Source organism: Perognathus longimembris, chromosome 9 (assembly GCF_023159225.1).
Source record: "Perognathus longimembris pacificus isolate PPM17 chromosome 9, ASM2315922v1, whole genome shotgun sequence".
NCBI lineage: Eukaryota > Metazoa > Chordata > Mammalia > Rodentia > Heteromyidae > Perognathus > Perognathus longimembris.
Window position 1 is genome coordinate 40550763 of NC_063169.1, and position 24382 is coordinate 40575144.

At 37.8% G+C, this 24382-nt stretch overlaps 1 protein-coding gene and 1 pseudogene across 4 annotated transcripts in view; both read right to left on the bottom strand.

Moving 5' to 3' along the window:
- Nucleotides 1-20512, bottom strand: part of Mcm9 (minichromosome maintenance 9 homologous recombination repair factor) — a 61949-nt gene extending 41437 nt beyond the window's left edge. The window contains exons 1-8 of one of the 4 annotated variants that reach the window (XM_048353989.1): nucleotides 20316-20512; nucleotides 17601-17919; nucleotides 12314-12633; nucleotides 10896-10977; nucleotides 8622-8822; nucleotides 4285-4410; nucleotides 2856-2900; nucleotides 2506-2637 (exon numbers count right to left, since the gene is read on the bottom strand). In XM_048353989.1, the coding sequence (XP_048209946.1) occupies nucleotides 2618-2637; nucleotides 2856-2900; nucleotides 4285-4410; nucleotides 8622-8822; nucleotides 10896-10977; nucleotides 12314-12633; nucleotides 17601-17904 (1098 nt within the window). In that variant the 5' untranslated portion in view covers nucleotides 17905-17919; nucleotides 20316-20512 and the 3' untranslated portion in view covers nucleotides 2506-2617. Of the gene's footprint in view, nucleotides 1-2505; nucleotides 2638-2780; nucleotides 2901-4284; nucleotides 4411-8621; nucleotides 8823-10895; nucleotides 10978-12313; nucleotides 12634-14876; nucleotides 15017-17600; nucleotides 17920-20315 lie in introns of those variants that run through there. The other 3 variants (XM_048353987.1, XM_048353986.1, XM_048353988.1) reach the window with 3 other exon arrangements.
- Nucleotides 20513-22933: 2421 nt separating this feature from the next.
- On the bottom strand, nucleotides 22934-23590 carry LOC125357700 (annotated as a pseudogene).
- Between the last annotated feature and the right edge of the window lie 792 nt (nucleotides 23591-24382).

The following is a 24382-nucleotide window of genomic DNA, read 5'->3' on the forward strand; positions in this document are numbered from 1 at the left end:
CGTTAATTAGTTCAGATTTTAAAAATAAAATACCTTAGGCTGTTAAAACTATATGTAGAGGGGCTGGGGATATAGCCTAGTGGCAAGAGTGCCTGCCTGGGATACATGAGGCCCTAGGTTCGATTCCCCAGCACCACATATACAGAAAACGGCCAGAAGCGGCGCTGTGGCTCAAGTGGCAGAGTGCTAGCCTTGAGCGGGAAGAAGCCAGGGACAGTGCTCAGGCCCTGAGTCCAAGGCCCAGGACTGGCCAAAAAATAAAAAAAATAAAAAAAGATGGAGTCACAGAAGCTAAGAGTAAATTCTAAGATGGTAAGGTTTGATAAGCCCTATTACAAATGAAATAAAATTAAAAAATAATATTTAAAAAAAAAAAAAACTATATGTAGAAAAATCATGTCTAATTGCAATTAAAAGAAAATGTTAAAATATTAAAATGAAAACAAAAGTAATACCTTACAATGAAGAGCTCAGTGATTAATATAGAAGGAACTACATGTGCTTATTAGGAATAAAACAAACTAAATCAAATAAAGCAATTCACTGCTGAGTTTTTAAGTTATAATAACAGATAACTGTAGTGATATCAAAAGAATTGGGTTTTTATGTCTTTATTTTGTAAAACATGAATTTTGGACATAAAAGTACCCTTATTATCTTAAACTATGTTCTGCAAAGTAATTTTAAAATAAAAATCAATGAAAACAGATTAAGAACAAAAATTAACCCCATATGTAGGATTTTTATCTTCCCATTTAGCCTAATATATATACACTATAAATTGTTTTCCCTTCTTTTGATCATAGTAAACAGCTGTGTGTAGAGAATACAAACATGGACAGAAGAGATAGGTGAATAAGTTGGGACTGAAGGTACCATTTAAACTCCAAAAAATTTCTACAAATGTGAAGAAGTGTGCATAGATATTCAGAACCTTAGGTTGTTATGTTGCTTTATCCCACAGCTTTAGCATTTGTAGTTATACCTTTACCAAGAAAATGTAGCAGCAATTATCAAAGCTTTGAAATCTATGGTATAAGTTAAGGCACAATCCTACAACAAATATATATATATAATTTTACATTTAAAAATATAATGAAAACCTATTCTTGTGCACCCCACTGAATACAGTATGCTCCCCTAATAGTTTGCAATAAGAGCTTAAAGGTTAGTCAGATCTTTTGGGTAGGTGAGTAGCAGCAACTCATTTTCTACAGTCATAAAAGTTGTATTTCCTAGCTTTTTCTCATGTGGATTATGAGCTGGACACCAAAAAAGAGGGAAAATGCCCTTAATACACTTTTCACAACTCCATTAAAACACAATCTAAGAGGGAAAAGTTAAAAATACATTCTTTAACATTAGTTTACCTTGAGTCAGCACCCAATTCACTTTAAAACTTCTTAAATAATCTGAAATTATTAGTAGCCCATAAGATAATTTATACTTTTTCTTGACATTCTTTGTGTAAAATGATACAGCAACAAAGATTATTTCCCAAATAATTACATAGAAGGTTTCCTAATTACAATCTTTACAGCACTGAGATATTAGTATTGTAAAATGCACTTTGCTAATATATATGTACATATACACACACACATATATATATAGTTACTACTTCCAGTATCCTTAAGTTTACCCACTCAATTCACAAATTCCTTTTTGTCAACATTTACTAATTTATTTCTTATATTTTGAAGCTTGCGTTCCTTTTAACTTAGAAAGGACTATTAGTGGGACATTTTCTACTGCATGATAGATTTTTAAGGTACAGGCTTCTCATAAGAAAAATTTGAGCATAGGCCAAAGAAGTGAGGCTCCCTTACTAATAAGCAGCAAGTAACTTGTGAAAGGTGTGAAACCAAAGAGCTATCTGCAGAAGAACATAAGAAATAATCAAAACTGTTTAACAATACAAAACAATCAAAACATTTTCCCTAAATCACCTTATAATCATAACTTTTTGCTTTTGCTAGTACTGGGGTTTGAACTCAGGGCCTCCCTCACACTTACTGAGCAAGTACTCTATACCACTTGAGCCACAGCACTGGAATCAAATCTTGACATTCTATCTGCCTTAAGCAACACCCCTAGTTCTATAATCAAACCTTTATACTCAGTCTGCCACTTGAGACATTGTCCATAATCAAACCTAGACATTCTACCACATGAGCCATACCCCAGGTTCTATAATCAAATGGTGATATTCTGTCTGCTACTTAAGCCATGCAGTTCTATAATCAAATCTTTACATTCTGTTTGCAAAGGCTTTTAAATGTGCTTATGGAAAAATTTTTACATGTATGAATGAACTTCCTTGCATATACAAAAAGTATGCTTTCAAAATACAGATAAATCTCAAGTCTATAGGTTTTCAGTAGAGGCTACTGTTGGCCATGAGATTTAGGGTCATGAAAATGCCTTACATCCCATGCCATCTAAAGTGAACTTTTCCCTATTTATTTTGATGTTTTGTTTACTTAGGTCTTCATAAAATGCCAGATGAGGTGTACATAAGTATATGAAGGTAATCACTAGAAAATGAGGAAAACCCTAGCAACTGTTCAAAATTAAGGTGCATAAGGAAGTTGAAGATGGAGCTTTTAAAATATTTTTAGAGCTTCCAAACTAATATACATTGCTTTCAATATTTGGCAGTAACTTAAAAACTTAGTAAAGAATGTATCCATTTGTAGGTGCTTTCTCATAAGAAAAAAATCCCATTGTGTTTTTGTCTATAGTAATGTTAAATTACTTGAAATCATCATGTGAAATACCTGCACTAGTGGATCCAATTCCTGTGGTCAGCACAGATCTTGGTGTAATCTTTGCTGCATATTTGAGGAATTGCGATTTCCCTGTACCAGGATCCCCAACCAATAAAAGATGAGATTCACCTAGAAAAATTAAACATGTAAAGTTTTAAATTTCTATGAGAGGGCCTGAATGATTATAATTAATCTAAAAGAAAATAGTTCACATGGAATGCCAACACATTTTCTATAGCGTTTTGATGTATGTTTTTATGTAAGGCCATCCTGAGAAGGATTTAACTAGAAAATCTCTAGAAAAGTTAACATCTAAGCAACTTTTAGTTGACTATTGACTATAACATTTCAAATATATATTCTATTAGTAAATTGTATGCTATTTCCAGATGTTTAAGCCCTGTTTAATATTTTAAAAGTTTGGCATATAAAGTTTCTGAATTGATTTTTTTTATCTATTTTTTAAATACCAAACTACTGTGATTAAAGCTTTCCATACAAGTCATTTTAAGGTTTTATTCTATTTTTATTTAGGTACTTGTAAGTGCTGGATTTTATAAACCCTTTATACTTACTAGATCATTTAAGAAGATAGCAATTAAAGCATTTTCATTTTATGAAAATTTTGGTAGCTTAGCAAAATATCTTAGAATGACTTAAGTTCTTATTTTTTCAAATGGAACATGAATGAAAATATGACAATCCTATGATACATATTATCTCACTGACCAAATTTATCAAGTATTTTCTAAGTATGTTAATAGGAAATCCATATTTAAAAGTTCAACATTTAGTGAAGTACCTTCCAAATAATAGGTGATCAAAAAGCATTCATATACCTTATAGTTAGTATTTTGTACTATACTGTATGCTTAAAGTTTCTACTAAACTTGATTTACAGTAAGCTCTTTTTAGTTCTTTTGGATTACACTTTGCTTAATATGGCCCATGCAAGAGGCATTCAGATCAGCTAAGCTGCAAAAGAGCTTTTTCCCATCCAGATATAATTACATTTCAGTAATCTTTATATGAATGTGTGACCTATACCAGTATCTCCTGCAGATGGCACATTTACTCCCAACAGCAGAAGGGGAATCAGCAGGCAGATGACTAGAGTATCAGCTAAAGAAACACTCCAATAGTCACAGATGGAGAGACTGACGTGGAGACATTAAAATCCACTATTTCTAACCTTTTCCGCTTAAATAGTCATCAAGGGAATCACTGAAAAAACTGTAATTAAAATATAAAAATGTTATCTTGTGCCATTCTTATAGGCAATAGAAGTATATAACTATTGACAAGCTTAATGATTCAATCTTTCTGGAATTAGAGAAAGTAGCTTCTGACACATACAAGTGTTAGGCTTAAGTATGAGACATTATAACTGCCAGTTTTAAATTACTACAATTAGAAAATAAAACTCAAAAAGCAGTTTTCATTCAGTAGAGAAAAGGTCTAGTTTTCTCCTTGTATGTGTTCATACTTATCAAAAGCTTTCAATGGTGCTCACCCCTGACCCTTGTTCCTGCTGCATCGGTCCTCTGAATGCCACCAGCCAGCACCATAGCCACAGCAAGCTTTACTAGATACATCCCAAACACTTGAGGGCACAAGCTGGCCAGTATTTCATTCCTTCCTGCAAAAGACAGAAAGGTCAGAAGTCATCCACAAGTCTAGAAACCTACTGACCATCTTCCTATAAGCATACTTTCCATTGTTCTAAAGTAATCAAGAGGACCAAGTCCAAATAACTAGATAGTAAGTACCTTTGTTTAGGTTCTATTTTTTTGTTTTTGTTTTTTTTTTTGCCAGTCCTGGGCCTTGGACTCAGGGCCTGAGCACTGTCCCTGGCTTCTTCCCGCTCAAGGCTAGCACTCTACCACTTGAGCCGCAGCGCTGCTTCCGGCCGTTTTCTGTATATGTGGTGCTGGGGAATCGAACCTAGGGCCTCGTGTATCCGAGGCAGGCACTCTTGCCACTAGGCTATATCCCCAGCCCCTAGGTTCTATTTTTTGCTATTCTGATTTTGTTTTTTGAGAAAGGATATGTGGCCAGACTGGGCTTGGATTCATGATCCTCCTGCCTGAACCTCCTTAAGTGCTGGAATTCCAGGAGTGGACCACCATGCCCAGCTTACTATGTTTAGGTTTTAAAGATCCCTTTCTTATTTACACCATGAAAGCAAAGTGCTTTTTACTCCTGGATACTACCTGATTACATTCTGTAACTTCATCATACATCAGAGGGAACACAGAGAGGAATGTCCTTTTCTCCTTTATCTATTAGCCCATATTATTGCTTACAATAATGTAGTGATATTTTCTATGTGGAGTAAAATTACCCCATTGTCAACAAGGAAAGGATTCAGTCCCGGACATGAATCAGATTATAATAACCTACTGGTTAAGTCCTATTAGGGAGGATTTTGTGGGTGTTCTCCAAAAGTAAAAGGGAAGGAAGTGAAAAAAATCTACCCTATGGGATTATAATTTCTCTGTACAACACCTTAATAACTACAGTAAAATGGTGTTAATTTAAAAGAATCTACCAGCATTTATTCCAGCTGTCTGAAAGTCTAAATCAAAGATTTAAGAAGATCATTGCAAAGTTGAGTATGGTGACACATGCCTATAATCCTAGCTACACAGAAGGCAGAGGCATGAAGACAAAGGTAGCAGTGAGACCCTGTAAAACACAAAAATAGGGTTGGGAATGTACCTTAGTGGTAGAGCCCTTGCCAAGCGTTGTACCTGGCGTTTGGTTCAATTCAGAACCTCAAAAAGAAAAATTGCTAAATACAACCCCTGCAATCCAAGCTGGAGATCTTGAATTAACACTATCAATTAGTTTAAGTTCTATTTTCAGAAACACCAAAGCGCTGTCCATGAGTAAAGCCTTTTATTGAGTCACTAGGCCAGTCAGTCTACAAGCTTCTGATAAGCCTTGGTTGTACCTTTCCATGATGTGTAGTTTTTGTTTGTTTGTTTTTTGGCCAGTCCTAGGCCGTGAACTCAGGGCCTGAGCACTGTCCCTGGCTTCTTTTTGCTCAAGGCTAGCACTCTGCCACTTGAGCCACAGCGCCACTTCTGGCCATTTTCTGCATATGTGGTGCTGAGAAATCGAACCCAGGACCTCATGTATACGAGGCAAGCACTCTTGCCACTAGGCCATATTCCCAGCCCTGATGTGTAGTTTTATACAGACTTTTTTTTTGTAATGAATCAAAGTTAGCTTTTTTGATGCTAGGGATGGAACACAAACCTCATACAGGCTGAGCATATATTATATCACTAAGGTAGACACCAAATATGGCAAAAAAATAAAATAAAAATGAAGAAAGGAATGAGGGAAAATAGGGAGAGAGGAGTCTAAAGACTTGACCAGATAATAGATAAATTCTGGCAAGAATCTATTGATTACACATAGAAAAATAGGTCCCACTAGCAGGGATAAGAAGCTGGAAATCACCGACGCCTAAAGAGTCAGTTTTGATGAGAAAAGATAGACTGTAATTAACTTGCTAACAAGAATCATCTCAGTAGCATAGGGCACAGATTCTCATATCACGCCTGAAGGCAAATCCCAGTCCTATTATTTACTAGGGTCTGTTCTTGGGTAAGTTTTTCAGCCTTGTTTGCCTCAATTTCCTTATGATAAAATAAAGAAAATGGCATCAACAGAACTGTGTACAGACCATGACAAATTACCTACCACACAGTGGCAACTTGTTAACTATTTGCTATTTGTTTTGTATTACTTATGCTTATTTCTGTTTTTAACATTTTCTCAACTAATCAATAAACATGAAGTTAGGACAACTGTTGTATAAGTGAAAAGTAAAAGAAAGAGAAAGCCATCATATTAAATGCGCTATCAAATTGAAAAACAATTCCTTGGATCTTGACGGTAGAAGTTTCTATGGCTGAACTATGGAAGAGAATGCATTTAGTGAACTCTTCCAACTTCCTCCTAAATTTCTGGTTCTTTACCATGTCAGTAATGTGCCTATGGTCATCGCTCTTACACCATGGCCTTCAGTTACCTCAATGAAAAAAGCTACTGTATTTGTATATGAAACTTAATAGAAACTTTGTGACCCACTCTCTTTTGAAAAGTTTTCTGTGGAAGGCACTCACTTGCATTAAGCATGACATGTTTTTCTGCCCTTTAAAAACATCTGGGAGCCGGACGCCAATGGCTCAGGCCTATAACCTAGCTACTCGGGAGGCTGAAATCTGAGATGAGGGTTTGAAGCTTGGCCAGGAAAGGAAAGCCTGTAAGACTCTTTATCTTTAATTAACTACAAAAAAAAAGCCAGAAGTGGAGATATGGTCCAAGTGGTAGAGTACTACCTTGAGCACAAAAGCTGGAGGCCCTGAGTTTTTAAAGCCTCAGGACCAGCATTAAAAAAAAGAAAAGAAACATGTTGGGAACCCTCACAGATTGAAAAGGAAATGGTGATATACCCAGCCTTGCTTACAGCTACATACATTAGATCTCAGTCTTTCACTCTGCTTTTTTTCCTTAGTGTTTTAAATTATTTGATTAGATGACGGGAATAAATGAAGAAGAATATGAGAAACCATAAACCAAAGAAAATGGTATGTAATATAGAGACAAATATAAGACGAGAAAAAAAAAAAAAAGAAGCTTCTTCAATCTAAGATAACTGAGTCACCAACATGGGTTCAGATGACCCAACAGATCCCAATTCTTATATTTGTGGATCTTTCCAGAATTTAAGCTCTAAGGTCAGGGATCCTTGAGGTCAGTGCAGGTCAAAATAAAGCCTCTTGGCTCATCTTAGTGAATGCCCATAGTATCAAGAAGTAAGTAGTAGAGCACCAGCCATGAGCCAAAAAATGCTGAATGAGTGTGAGGTGCTGAGTTCAGGCCCCAGGACCAACACACACACACACACACACACACACACACAGGACAGCATTCTTGTGGTGCTTTAATAAAGTTAAGTGTAAAGAGCGTTCAGCTTTTATATACACAGACACACATAAACATATACACATACACATACAATAGACACAGAGGTGAAAAAGCATCCCCCCAAGTAAGAGCAAATGTCCATAGTTAAGAAAATAGTCTTATTTTATGTTTCAGCATGTGATTATATTTGAAATAGAAGTAGTCTATTGTTTTTCTTGGAGATGCAACCAAAGAAGAATGAGAATAAAATTTAGGGTTTTTTTATACATACAGGACATTTCAATAAAAACAATTTAAAAAAACGCTCTATGAACCCAAAGGCAGTGATGGTATATTCTATGTAATTACATTTTAGGCATACAGTCAAAATTGAAAAAGCTCTCTATATTCTCTTTGCTACTTGCACTGCTTTTGTGGGGTTTTTTTTAAGTCTTAGTAAGTATTTTAGTAAAATGGTTAAAGAGGAAGAAATGCAGAATAAAGAAATGTCTCCTGTCCCCAAAGCATGAAATGGGAGTTAATAACTACACCATGCTTTAAAGTCTTCAGTTAAAATAAGGAGTTGTTACCAAAACTATGTGTGATAGGTTTAACAATAGGATGAGTTTTACCTTTTTCTAAAAAAAGAACTGCCTGGAACTGATGAAGGAAGGGAAATCTGTGTCTTTTGCCATTATAACATGTTTAAACAAATCATTAGAAATGAAAAAAAAAATCTTCAGGAAGAGCTTTGAGAATAAAAGCATGCAAGAAAAGTTAAAAAGAAGATTATAGATAAATCCTAATGCTTTGAACTCAGCTGTGAGTTACACAGCATATAAAATTGTCTGCAAATCACAGACAGCATATTTAACTATTAAATGTGATGCCATTGATAATTATGAGCTCTGTGTCCTAAATACAAACCTGCAAAAGGATCACTCTTGTAATATTCCCAAAAGTCTTCAAATTCCTTTCGAACTTCCTCATCCATGACAATACCTGAAGACTGATCATTGTTTACTTGGACATAGTTGGCTTTAAGGACTATCTCCACCTCACAGCGCACATCTTGCTGAAAGGGCTTCCAGCGTTGCATTACAACTCCAAAGATAGTGATGTCATCACCTGGGTAAATTCATCAAAATGAGTCCAACGGTAGACTATGCATTGCTGGGCACAGACTCATGCGACCCAAGTCCAGAAATGAGAACTCCCACAGTAGGGTTTAGAGTATACATGCTCATCCAGAAAGTAATGCCCCTGCAATTTGGGGGCAAAAGAACATACCAAATTCTCAGTTATTATTTTTTAGAACAGGCATGTTTATCTATCTCCACAGTTAAAGATGAAGTCAGTATTTTTGTCTTTTGTAATTACGTGGTGAACACATCAAATTATTGTGCTTCACTGGGAATAGTTTTCTGGCAGATTTATCAATCATGTTGGTGACATGAGCATCAGCTCAGAGGTTCACACACGTTCATCTTTATTTTCCTCATTTGTTAATATTTTCTTAATTCCCTGCTTTAAAAAAAATGATCTAACGGAATGAACTAAGAAAGCAATAAATACCCCTTCTACATCTGTATGAAAACACAAAATCATCCAATTTGCTCCTTTTTAGTGGTTCCTACCTACCCAGAGAATACTTCCTTATCAGTGGTAGTCAGAATATTAGACTTTAAAAAATACAGGTAAGGCTGGGAATATGGCCTAGTGGCAAGAGTACTTGCCTCGTTTACATGAAGCCCTGGGTTCAATTCCCCAGTACCACGTATAGAAAAAAACCGGAAGTGGCGCTGTGGCTCAAGTGGCAGAGTGCTAGCCTTGAGCAAAAAGAAGCCAGGGACAGTGCTCAGGCCCTGAGTCCAAGGCCCAGGACTGGCCAAAAAAAAAAAAAAAATACAGGTAATTTATTGGCACATTCACAAATAGTATCTGTGCTTATAATTACATACAATGTAATACATCAACTAACAAGTACATGTGAATGCTTGGCATTCAGTACTTCAGTAATGGGACAAAGGGGGCCCAAACAAAAAAAAATGCATAAACAATATTTCAAACAGTCTAGTATGATTCTAACAGGTTATATTTAGGCTGTATATTACTTAACTGAAGAACTTTAGACATAGAACTTATTTGTAATACTCTAAAATAATAGGGACTATGTGGAAAATGCACCTCACTGAAGAGTGGCTAAAAACAATAACTCATCAAATTTAGATTTAAATCCCAGTTCTATGCTCACTGATTATGTGACCTTGAACAAATTATACAACTTTCCTACAAAGAGGGAATAGATTTATATCATAGGACTATAATGAAAATTAGGTCAGATAATGCATGTAAATTACTTCATTCCAGATCAAGAAAATACTAAATTTTTAATAAGTACCAGCTACTGTTCTACTAACCCTCACCATTTGCACAGTACCAACTTTATTTTAAAATCCTAATCAAATGCTTTCATTTACTCAAGTATTCATTGAATGGCAAATTGATATGGCCATTACTACAGCTGTTCTTTTTTAAATTGCTAATATTATGCTGTGGCACACAGAAAAGAGCCTGGATCCAGTTAGTGAATATTCATTCCTGTTCTAGTTATGTCACCTAACTCTAAGTGACCACAGACATGTCCAGCTGTCTATAAAATCACAAGCAGAGCTAGATCACTAAACTCTAGCCCAGCTCTTGGACTTCTCATCTCTTTGTCAGCTTACTCAAGGTTAATGAATCCTCTACATTCCCTTGCTAGTGACCTTGGGAAAAAATAAAAAGTGCCTTTTTCTAATCAGTACTTGGGACCTCCTACACAGGCTAACAGAAGTTCCTTTTTGCGTGTATGTGCTGATCCTGGGGCTTGACCTCAGGGCCTGGGCACTACCCCTGAGCTTTTTTTTTTTTTTTTTTTCTCAAGACTAGTACTCTATTAATTGAGCAAGAGCTGGACTTTCCTGCCCAGGCTGGCTCTGAACCATGATCCTTAGATCTCAGTCCCCTAGTAACTAAGATTACATGAGTGAGTCATTGGCATCCAGCTTCAGAAGTTCATTCTTGCTAGGTACATGACACTATAGTCCTAGCTATTCTAGAGGCTTAAGGGGGAGAATCACTTAAGCCCAGGAGTTCACACCCAGAATGAACATCATAGAAAAACTGATCTCCACAGGGAAAAATTAGGTTCATTCTTACCAGATTTGCAACTGTCTACTAAGTCATCTTCTAGGATCACTTTCATAGATCGTGGAATACTTCCAACAGATAGCCTTTGAACCTAACAAGAAAAAAAAACACTCAACATGCTGGCTAAGTATCCAGAGGTCTACCAGTACTTAAAATTACTGTTTCCATATTTCTGGCATTACTATACAATAAAATGATGGAGACTCCAATAATTATTTTTGGAAATCACTCAGAATCAGTTTAAGAAACACCAATATGAAACTTATCCCCAAATCTTCCTTGTGGAGGATCAAAGTAAATATATGTTCCAATAACTTAATAACAAAATTATTTACCTAGAAATGAGGCATTTCTTTCCTGATTTCTAGTTATAGAAGTCCTAGGCCAAATCATCTATTATTCATTGGTGACAGAACCTGGTTCCATTTCATGTGGACATAAGTTTAGTAAAATGACTATATTCCCAGGTTCCCTTGCACATAAGTGTGGTCAAATGACTAAATTTTGTCTAATGACATAGACACATTATATGAGGCTGCCAAAAAATTTGCTCAAGTGGAGATTTGGTTAGATGATAGGCGCATCCACTTGTTCTTCCTTTATCCTGATCTCTGACTAGACACAATGGCTTGTAGTCACCATCTTGAACCACGACAGTGTAACAGAAGTGTGCATTAAGAATGGTAGAACAGGGCTGGGAATATAGCTTAGTGGCAAGAGTGCTTGCCTCATATACATGAAGCCCTGGGTTGGATTCCCTAGCACCACATATATAGAAAACGGCCAGAAGTGGCCCTGTGGCTCAAGTGGTAGAGTGCTAGCCTTGGGCAAAATTAGAAGCCAGGGTCAGTCCTCAGGCTCTGAGTCCAAGGCTCAGGACTGGCAAAAAAAAAAAAAAAAAAGAATGGTAGGATAGAAAGACTGCCATCTCCATCCTCCACAGCAAAAAGCCAACATGCTATCTCAAGTTGCTGATTTCCTATTTATTTCAAGGGGAAAAAAGAGGTGCACTTTTCTCTGTTTCAAAGTATTTACATAAATACTTCATCTGGCAAAAGTAAAACTGAACCTGAATTCCAAGTGGTGCTTTTTAACAATGCTTAACTAGTTAAACCTACTTTTCTTTTGTCCTTTCGTTTAAGAAGTTACTATAGAATTCTTAATAATAAATTAATTTTAACATCATTATGTCATTCCACAATCTTCTTGTCAATGTTCTGATTAAAATGGTAATTATTCTGTGCTTTCTAAAAACTACATTTTAGTATATGCATAACAGTTTTAAGCTTTGATTTTTCTAAAAATTTATAATACAAGTTCATTTGTATCCATTCTATATCTATACAGAATCTATATCTCCTAATATAGCAATTTTATCACAGAGAAAACTCAAATTTGTTATTTTTCTCACTTATATCACCACTTACCTGTTCTTGAATTTTTATTTCCTGGTAATCTCTACACCTGGCTGGTGCAGATGAAGACAAGCCTGACATGCAAGTGAATTTTGAGGAATTGCAGCTCTCCAAGCTGGGACATGAAGATGGCCGGCAAAAGGTGTAATACTGCTCAAAGTCAGCTTTGACCACAAACACGTGCTTGCATTTGTTGCACATGTAGTCCCGCTCAAACTCTAGGACCTTCACCACACTTGTCCGAATCACTGTCCCAGTGACAGATAAGAAGTGTCCCACGTCCTTGGTTTTAGGGATGTGTTCTCTCACTAGTTCAGGACAGATGGGCAAGCCTGATGGGAAAACATCATTGACTTATTCCATGGAATATTTTTGTGGGGAGAAATTACAGGTGGAAAACCTTTGTGTCTTACTTAAGAAAAAAAATCTGGTTATCATCCCAATCTAAAAAAAACAGAGGAGCCAGGAATATGGCCTAGTGGTAAATGGCTTGCCTCATATACATGAAGCAGGTTCGATTCCTCAGCACTATATATATAGAAAAAGCCAGAAGTGGAGCTGTGGCTCAAGTGGTAGAGTGCTACCCTTCAGCAAAAAGAAGCCAGGGACAGTGCTCAGGCCCTGAGTTCAAGCCCCAGGCCTGGCAAACAACAACAACAACAACAACAACCTGAAAGGATGATCAATAACTAAAGCACATACCTAAATCCAGGAGTGGAAAGGAAACAGGTGGACTGCAGATATGCATCACATTCCTGCCTCTCCAAAAATCAGAAGTAAAGCCTCCATTATATGACTACAGGAAAGGTGACCAAGTTAGTGAGTAAGCTGGGAATGGTGATGCATGGTTTCTTTTTCTATCTCTTTCTCTCTCTGACACACCAACACACACACACACACACACACACACACACACACACACACACACACACACACACGGACAGTCTGAGAATCTTGAATTGAAGGCCAGTCTGGAGAGAAAACAACAAAAAATCAAAAACAAAAAACAAACACTTAACTAGTAACCAAGATTAAAAAAAATAAGAAATAGATTCTCATGGGATTATCTCAGTAGGCTATAAATACAGTATATAATTATAATCACATTTAACAAAAACAGTGTTGCCGCTTGACACCATAAAATCACAAAGTAGTGATAAAGGGCAGGTAGCAAGATGACCAAACAGTTCCATAGTGCTAGTTTGTTCCAATTAGGATTTAGTGATACAGAAATATAATGTTTTTTAAGCCTTGATTTGCCTATGTGTTTATCTACAGTATCACTTTACCTTTCACAAAAATTGTATTTTTTGACATTAGAAAAGCAAGTAGCATGGCAGCACGTCCTACAATCCCAGCACTCAGGAGGTGGTGGAAAGATCCAGAGGGTAAGGCCAAGTTGGGCACATAGCAAAACTCAATCTCAAAATAAAAAACATAGCCAAAGGATAAAATAAAATGATACAAAAAATAATAACCTAACAAAAGAAAGCAACTGCAGGGTGCCAAGGAAAAAAATTTGGCAGAAAAGCCATTATGAGCTTTGCCTGTGATACAACACTACAGTGACAAGATGCGGACTGTGATTAAAGACTGCCTCTTAACAGATTTATCAGATAGCACTTGTTTTGCTGGTTTACATCCTGTGGCCTACAGTCCCCAGTTTAGTGGCACAAAAATCTGGCAGTGGTGTACCCTAGAGACTGCTCTGTCAGATTTCCTAAACTCTTAAGAAATAACCACATTAGGTATTATAAATACTCGAATTTTCTATGGTTACCAAGTTTTCTCCCTGCCAATACGTCCATTCTGAAAGCTGAACAATAATAACTACCCCCAGTGTAGTCTGGGAAGTCTGGAGGGAAAAAGCAGTGTAGTTAATTGACTAAGATGCTGGGCTACATTAACCTAGCATGATAGGTTATCCATATATATTCAGGTTTGAATTTCTTCCTTTGGCGGGTTGAGACTCTCCATACACTGATACTGTATGAATAAACCAGATGGTCAACTGCTAGCATCTCCCCTGATCATCCCTTTTTCTGTGCTTTCAAGAATAACAGTATCTTTTGCCTATTTTTACATGGCTGTAGTCTTTATTCACATTATTCAGAATGCATCACATTTTGACACTAAAGAATCCACACTTTTGCGTTCAATGATTTTGTGCTTTGCTATAACCTGCATGGAATTGACAGTGGGGGCTGTCAGAAAACAAACATTTCTCTTACTTCCAAAATCTTGAGGGAATGGCACATTAAAGCAACCCAGGTATCTCTTTTCTCATGATGTTTAAAATTTTATAAAAAGACAAAGGTAAATAAATATTAAAAGAAGAAATAAAGTTTTGAGATATCCAGATCTGTGCTAGAGATAAGTCTACTCTACAACATTAGGTATAGTCCCTGGATAAGTAGCATGTGAAAGCATTGAAAATGCCAATTGCCAGGTCTTGTGCCTGACTTTCTCAATTAGAAACTTTAAGGTGGGCCCAGATAATGTCTGCAAACCACTGCTATAAATAACATGTGGCTGTTACTTTTTTTTTTTCTTTTTCATTGACTTTGGTGCTTACTGTGCCTGTAACACTCTTCAGGTAAACCATTGAGAAAACCAGGTAAGATGTAGCTAATAAAAATCCTCAAAGCCAGGTGCTGATGGCTTGGGCCTATATTCCTAGCTACTCAGGAGGCTGAGATGTGAGGATCACAATCCAAAGCCAGCTGGGACAGCAAAGTCTCTGAAACTTATTTCCAATTTACCACCAGAAAACTGCAAGTGGAGCTGTGATTCAAAATGACAGACCATTAAACTTGAGCAAAAGAACTGAGGGAGAGCTCCCAAGCCCTGACTTTAAGCCCCGTGACCAACAACAACAAAAAATTCAATGTATTTCCTGAAAAAAAATAGAGCAGAAACAGTCTTATTTTCATAAGGAAAGTGGACTACAGAACAATATTGAGGTTTTAATAATTAATTACCTCATCTGAAGGCCAAGAGGGACTTGCAATATACCTAAAACAAACTGCATGTTGTTCATACTGACTGGTATATCTCCATCCTCTACTGGCCTTACCTGTCCTTCTAGAAATGTCTACTGATGCTCTCTAGAAGAATTTACACCCTGTTCTGTGAGCTAATATACCTAACATCTGTCTTGAGTGAGGCATATATCAAGAGACATACAGTCTGCCAGTAAGCTCCTCCACAGCTGTTTAATATGTACGTGTCCATGTACCCATGGGCATACACAAGCCATCTGGTAACTGTTTAACCACATAGCTGTCTCCCAAGTCTTCAGCTCCTTTAGACCTAAATCAACATGTTTTTAGTTTTTTTTGAGTCTAGCAATTTCCTACACAAACCATGTTTATGAGTATTACTAAAGCAGCAACATATTTTACAACTTAGTTTTTCAAAGTATTTTAAAAACAGGCTAAATTCATGTGAAATGGATAGGATCACTTAGACAGAATTTTAATATTTAAATAGTGTGGGAAGTTATCTAAACATAAAAAGAGGGCTGGGAATATGGCCTAGTGGCAAGAGTGCTTGCCTCATATACATAAAGCCCTGGGTTCAATTCCCCAACACTACATATATAAAGAAAACGGCCAGAACTGGTGCTGTGGCTCAAGTGGCAGAGTGCTAGCCTTGAGCAAAAAGAAGCCAGGGACAGTGCTCAGGCCCTGAGTCCAAGGCCCAAGACTGGCAAAAAAATAAAACAAAGTAAATAAACATAAAGGGAAACTAGAACCATTTCCTAAATACATTTCAATGTTAAGACTCATTTAACAACCCTTACTAATTCTAGGAAGTGTTTATTTAGTGTTCTGAAGCATAATTACTAATAATCTTAGAATGTTTTTAGAATAGGAAATATAAGAAATAGTAAATACAAAAGCTACTTTTCACTTATGTCAAGTATCTGGTCATTTTTTAAAACATTCATTTGCTTCTAAGTAGTTCTACTCTAGTGACTCTTAGCTTTTTTGGAATAATAGTAAATATTCTTGTTGATTATGGGTTCCTGCTCTCAAATGTACTATAAGGTTGACACTCTCACTTGAGCCACATTGGATTTTTTGTTTGCTTTATTATTATTTTTTTTAGGGGGGGATAGGGTCTCATGCTATTTGCCCAGAGCAGCCTTGGACCCAAATCTTCCTAAGTATACAAAGCTAGGATTACAGGCAAACAATACCATGCCTGGTTCTATGTTTCTTTTTCTTTTCTTTTTTTTAAATGAGTTAATTGTATGGTTTTGAATTTGATCATGATTGCCTTAAGTATTCAGAGTCTGCTTTTAATTTCACCAAATTTTTCTCAAAAAATAAAATGAAGCTGTACCAGTCTTCATTTACACAATGATGATATCTTTAAAATATTTTTAGGGGCTGCAAATGTGGCTTAGTGGTAGAGTGCTTGTCTAGCATGCATGAAACCGTGGGTTCCTTTCCTTAGCACCACATAAACATCAAAAGGCAGAAGTGGTGCTGTGGCTCAAGTGGTAGATTGAGTAAATGGTAGAGAGCCTTGAGCAAAAAGAAGTCAGGGACAGTGCTCAGGCCCTGAGTTCAAGCCTCAGTACTGGCAACAAAAAAAACAAGATGTTTAATCTGTCATACATACAACAAAAATAATGAGTTTCTGATAGGTGGCCAGACAATAGTAATCTTAGTAGATAAAATAATAAATTTCCTAAAATGTTTTGACAATCACTGGACAAAATTCTTTCTTGTTTTGTTGTTTGGTGTCAGTACTAGGTCTTCAACTTTGAACTCAGGACTTGGGTACTGTCCCTGAGCTTTTTTTTCTTTTCTTTTTTTTCTTTTTTGCCAGTCCTAAGGGTTGAATTCAGGGCCTAAGCAATGTCCCTGGCTTCCTTTTGCTCAAGGCTAGCACTCTATCACTGAGCCACAGCACCACTTTTGGCTTTTTCTGTTTATGTGGGGCTGATGAATCGAACCCAGAGCTTCATGAAGTATGCTAGGCAAGCACTCTACCACTAAGCCACCTTCCCAGCCCTTCTCGTTATTGTTAATAGCCACAAAAGCTCATAATAATTTTACATACACATAGAAATATACATTCAGAAATATTGCTGGTCATACATCCAACTGTCCACATGACAAGTATCCTGAAGATAATCACTGTGTAAAGAGACTGGCAGGGGCATCTGGTATATATATTTTAAGTCTAATATCAATTATCTCACAGTACTTGAAACCCCATGTGTTACACTCTCTTTAACTGGTAATAGAAAATGATATGATTGCAACATCCTTAAGAAACTTACCTGATATCCTGGCATGAAGATTCTGCTTCATAGAGACATCCTCAGGCTGAGAAAGGGACTGGAGTAGTGTCAAGGCTGATCTTTGGAGTGCACTATCAAAAATAGTTAATACTTCATTGGGAAACACATTGAAATATTCTCCAATTTCCATGTTGGTCTCAAAAAGGGTCATGGCATTAACCACAACTGGATAATGAGCATCTTCATCTCTTTCCTTCAAGATTAGAAGAATATCATTCTTATGGTACTCTGAAACGTACGACTCAAACACTTGACCCACCAGTGTAACTTGATCAGTATTCATCTTGAATCTAGATCACTAAAGTAAAATAAAAGATAGTATTATACCTTTGATATTCAGGATTTACATAATTTTAACAAGAACAATTAATTGTAAATCATCATAACTTTGAGTTACTCTATAACCACAAAGCAATATCTGAATTTAAACATCTCAATTTATTAGTTATATAAAACATTTGTACTTTAAAAATGAGAAAAGTTAAATTCAAGTCAAAGAATTAGAGTGCTATCAACAGACAAAATGTTACAAACCACTTTCCAAATCTTTTTCCAAATCTTTGTTAACATTAAACCAACACTATGTTTAGATATTACAACTACATGTGAAGGCTCCAGACTTCTGTTTGACCACATTTCTTCCATTTTTCCCTTTCCCTCTCCCTCTCTCTCTTTCTCTCTCCCCACCGACTTGCTCTCAAAAATAAAATCTAAAACACAAGTCATTCTTTTAGCTGACAATATTCCCAGTGAGGCTCTTCACAAGCAAGTTCAATTAGATATTATTCAGGCAAGAGTGTACCATTCTTTCTTTTTAATTACACACATATATCCACAAATATTCAGCATTATTAGAATGATAGCCAGGTTTAAGTTGAGTAATGATTCACTTCAGAAGTGTATATATGGAGATTAATGTTTCCTATTTTTTTCTCCCTAATCTGAGAAACCTATAAGGCTTCAGCAAAGCTGAATAAATAAGTCAAATCTAAAGAGCACCTTTAAAGGAGAGAGGAATTACATTTGAACGAGCTGGGAGTAACTACACAGGACAGTAAAAAAATGAGCTGTAGAATTTAGAAACTCTTTCCTGCCTTGGAAACCGATTAAGTACTACAAGAAAGGTGTTCTTTAAGTTTGACTTATTTCATTTTTTCAGCATTTATTAAACTAGGCTTAAACAAATATGAAAACTGTTATGAAGTTTACAGATTAGCATCCTTAATCTATGCTATTATAAATATTTTGCAGTAACAAGTTGAACAAGAAATGTACTCACTGCCTTACATATGAATCTGTAACCCCACTGTACCACACTTTGACAATAATGAAAAAAGTTTAATAAAAAAAAGAAAAGAAATATTTTGCCTGCTCTGAGACTCTATTATGCTGGAATATGTGAAGTATTTAAGGATATACCACAGTTAGGCCAGGATTTCTTGTAATTTCAAGCAGCCAGTATGAGATTAAGAATATAAAAATATATGTACAAGAGAATGATTGAAAGTGGGCAGCAGAGCAAGGTAGCTCACTACTCAGGAAGTGGAGATCTGAAGGATGGCAAATGGAGTCACCTGAGCAAAAAGTTAACAAGACCCTATCTCAACAAATAAGGTTGGCCTAGCAGTGTATCCCTGTTAGCCCAGTGATGCAGGAGGCCTAAGTAGGAGGGTCATAGTCCAAGGCAGGGCCAAAGCAAAATTTCAGACCCTATCTACAAACGAACCTGAAGCTTAAAAGTTTGGGGTGTAGCTCAAATGTGAGGCTGCGTTCAAACCCCTAATATTGCCAAAAATGAAGTGGAAAAAAATGTGAGAGTAAATGATGGTGACTATTAATTATCGTTAGATAATTTAAATTCCATCAATATAAAGCAGAAAAGACATTTGGGAAATAACTGAGCACACAGATTTCTATAATGCAGTTTTGCCTATACAACCGAACAAAAAACACTTGACTCCTGAGAGGGGCTCCAGGATAATCTCCAAGATCCTATAAGTGCATATTCAATGTAGGGACACACATTTAACAATTTGGAAAAGAGCTCCATATAGACCAGGAAGAAGGCAGCTGCTGAATTTAAGATGTAAATTAAGGCCAGATGACATTTCCTCTAAGTCACACCAGCATTTTTATTAATGTTATTTGAAAAATAGCCTTAACTTTCCACATGTGCCCCAAATTAGTCAACTTTTTGCTAACCAATGTCTATGTAGGCGACTGATCTGAGGCACTTACTGTTTTGAGCAAGGTCTCTGCACACACCTCAAACTCTTTCCTTTTATTGAGTATTTGGGGTCAAAAGAAAATCATTTGGCTTTATAGCGCCCTCTACACCACGTGGTGGCTCGACCCCACCCCTTCAAGAAGCCACACCCACACGAGCGAGAAGCCCCGCCCTCCGGGGGGCGGAGCCGAGTACACCGCGCCCCGCCGCTCTGGCGCCCTGCGGGCTCGCGCCATTTCCACCGGCTCAGCCGCCGGGCAAACGTGGAGTCGCCGCACTCCTCAAGGAATGCTTCCAAACTTTTCTTCCTAACTCACACATTCTCGGCCGGCAGGCCTCGCTCTCCGTGGGTAGGAGCCAGGGGCTTTGCTCCGGGGCCGCTTCACGTAGCGGAATAGTTTCTGAACTAAAAGGAAAGACGTGGACAAGACTTGGGACTAACTGCAGAAGGAAAAAAAAATCGTCACCTGGGAAACGTGGCGATGGCTGTCACTCACTGGCCGGCACGCAGGGTCTGAAGTCATCTGGGGAGCGCGGGAGGGCCCCGGGGCCTTGCTGTGGGGTCGCCAACGCGACCCGGGGGCGCGCAGAGCCGGCGGGGCGGGGCGTGCGCGCGGCCGCGCCTCTGTGCGGCTGGCCGCGGGGGCGCGCGGGCTTAGTCAGGCCGGCCTCGCGATTTTGCTGAACTCGGCCCGGCCCGCACTCCACCGACCCAACTTTCCTGCCTAGATGGTTCTTCCGGGTGGGGACGCCGGTGTGTGTGTGGGCGCGCGCGCGCCCAGCTCGGCGCTGCTGGTCTCCAGCAGAGGGCGGAGCAGCGTAGGGGCGGGGCTGGGCGTCTGGCCGCTGGCTGGATTGGGGACAAGAGACCAGGCGGGCTAGCAGCCCTGGGTGGTTGAGGTTTTGAGTGTGTTTAAGAACTCTGCCTAACCCCAAAACACAGGCTCTCCCCCTCTGTTATCTGATAACTGGTTTTGTAAGTCTCTGATCTAATTAGAGGTAAATTTTTCTATGCATATTAAATGGTCACTGCCTATGGGTATGTGTCAGCACCTGTTCAAAGAGCTTTCTTTTTGTCACAGCCTTCCCCTGGTGTAAAAAAAAAAAAAAAAAATCAGTTTCCTGGCACAGGTGGTGGGTGGACTGAATTGTGTTCCCTTTACAAAGAAGATAGTGAAAATTCCCAATCCCTAGAACCTTTCTTCTAAAAAACATCTTTATAAAAAGTAATCTTGTTAAAAGTATGGTGTTAGGGTGGCCTCTAATCCAATAGGATGGTGTCTTCAAAAAAAGAGAATGTTGAAGACAAATAGAGAGAAGTCATGAGACAATGAGAGAAGTCAAGGGATGCTTGAGGTTCCCAGAAGTAGGAGGGAAGCCTAGAACTGGTCCCTAATGCTTTTAGAAGGCACGTATATGGCCCTGGCCATATTTGAATTTAAGAATTCTGACCTTTAGAGCTGCAAGAAAATAAATTTCAATTGTTCTGAAGTGCCACTCATTTGTGACACTTTGTATGCATCCCTAGGAAACTAAAATAGGATGCATCACATCAATTGAATTTTGAATATTAAATCAACTACTTTGAAAGCATTCCCACTTGGTCATCGTGCACTGTTCTTTTTAAAACTTTTTTTCCCTTAGTACTGAGGATTGAACCCATGCCTTACACATGCTAGGCAAATCCTCTACCACTGAGCTACACATCCCCAGCCCTATCATAGATAAATAGATAGATAGATATAGATAGATACATATATCCTTTATGTATATTTATGTTTTATATTTTGTACATTATTTGTGTTATATGTTTTTATATATGTGTGTTTGTGTATATAATAGTTTAAGATTTTTTTTTTTTGCCAGTCCTGGGGCTTGATGAGCCCAACGCCTGAGCCCTGTCCCCGAGCTTCTTTTTGCTCAAAGCTAGCACTCTACCACTTGAGCCACAGCACGACTTCTGGCTTTTTCTGTATATGTGAAGAGGAATCAAACCCAGGGCTTCATGCATGCTAGGCAAGCACTCTACCACGAAGCCACATTCCCAGCCCGATATATTAATTTTGGTAATACAGAGTTTCACATGTATATTTAGGATACTGACCTAATATTTTTACTTGCTGGTCTTTCTTGTGATGTCTTTTTGTTTTGTTATCTGGGTAATTCATCACTGAATGAATCAAGAGTGTCTTCCTTATGATTTTTTAGAACAATATGTGTTGAATTGCTATTTCTTCCTTAAATATTTGTTAGAATTCATTAGCAAATCCATTTCAACATTGAATTTTCTTCCTGAGAAGTTTAACTACAAAATCAAATTCTTTGATATTATTCAGGCTGTTTCTGGGTTTCAATAGTTTGTCTTCCCAAGAACCTTGTATTTTGTCTTGGCTTTGTATGTCCTTATGAACATGGAGTTGTTTGTAATGTTTGCTTCTCTTGTTTAGCATCAGTGGGATCAGTAGTAATGTGATGTCTGTGTTCTCTCTTTTCACAGATTGCATTGTCTGTTCCTCATCCCTCTGAATGCTCATGCCCTCTCATCTTGCTCTCACTCTTGCTCCCCAACCTCAAGTACTTAACACTTCATGACAATAAGATGGTACACTGCCTACATGATGGAGATGAGGCAGGGTGAATGAGAAAGTACTTACACAGTGTGGCTGTCACTTTCTGCAGTTTGAGGTGGGAAAGCAAAAACTAGCTTGCATTGTTTTCTGTCTTAACAGATATAGGACATATTGTACTCATATGTGAAAATGTGAATTCCCCTTCTTGTAAAACTAATGTAAATTAATGAAACATTAAACTTTTTACATGCTTGATTCCAAAGTTTTGGTGGAAGAATCTGATTTTCCTAGAGCATGTTGATCTTCAGCCAGGGCAGGCAGGTGGTGTGGTTAGAGCTCACTGCCAAGGACCAGCTCTGTGGATCAAGGAATGTCTCTAGGGAGAGTTTGCTGTGAAACCAAAAGTGTCATTGACTTATTAGCTGGGCATCCATTTCTTTTTAACCCCCAGGAGACTGCAAATGCCTATAATTTTTTTTCATTCTTTAAGAAAATGTATTTGTTCCCCTAACAGAAATAGGAAAATGGTGAACATCTGTGCAAAGCATACATTTATGAAGTGAATCCTTGTACCACATCGTCCTTTTTAATACAGACTGTTGCTGTAACATTACCCCTGGATTTTCAAACAGAACCAGCACAGACACTTCTGCTACTCTGTTTTTTCCTTCAGGGCTGCTGCTTCCTCTCTCAAACTGAGCTTTCCTTTCCAAGTTTAACTTTGTTAAAGACTCATTTCTTTTGACGGCCTTCTTGCCCTCAATAACCATCATGACACATCCTGCCACTGTCAGAGCAATCATTATATAGCTGATCTTCACCCGTACTTTGTCCTTTGCAGCGTCAAGCATCTCAAACTAAATAGTCTCTGGGATTTCATATGCCTTTTGAAGCAACCTGACCATATCAGGATCTTCTTCTCCCAATCCGTGGGTTTATGTAATGACACTCTGTGGCTGTATGTGTTGATTGTGGCTTTGGGACTTTCCTGTGGTTTGGTGCAAAATCCATATATACCTTTCAGTTCAGAGTTTCTGGTAAACCTTATAGCAGAAGAAGCATTTTGTTCATATAACCGAAAACAATTTCCCGCCGCCAGTCGCAGGCTACGCCAGCTCCCCATGGCGGCCTGCTCCGCTGTCTGCACCGAACCTCACGCAGTGCGGCGGCGCCAGTGCACTCAAAGTCACCCGGCCGGGTGACTCGCATGCCTATAATTTTGTAGAGCCTATATACCTGCACAGCACTGGCACCTGGAACAATTCTTGCCATATTTACTAAAAATCTAAAATGGGGTAAATTACAGAGTAAAGATCTTTTATCTCCATAGTTCTGTTTATGCATTACTTACTTCTTTTTGATACAGTCTTGTGTAACCAAGCCTGACATCAAACCCGCAGTGCTCCTGCCTTAGCTTCTCCAGCACTGTGATTACAGGCATGTACCATCATGCTAGCTCTTAGAACACTTTAAAGCCCGCTCTTATTGCTACACCGATCTTTGTGGGTGGGTGCATGTGTAATTCTCATAATCAATGATTATGATAATTGCTTCTGTTTGGTGATAATGATCTTTAGAAACAATTTTGATACTATAATATTTAATGAAGTTATTAAATACAAAGAAATCAGTGGCTTTTCCATAATATTAAAATGGTTTATAGTATTTCCCACACAGAAAATTGAGGTTTAAATTTCCTGAAGGGACATCTTACAGCTAAATCATGCACCAAGGCGTCATGAACCAGTGACTAAACTGATGCTTTGGGAATGCATGACTGAAGCTATTTGCCCATGGTGGTGACCAACATCTTCTTTGAAAGGTCCCAGTCAATATTATTGCTGTGTCTTATGATGTGGAACTTTGCTATGGAAATCCACCAAAGAGTGAAATTTAGAAACTAAAATGTATTCAATTAGAAACATCTTCCTGAGTAAAACTCATTTTGTTTGTAATGAGATAGT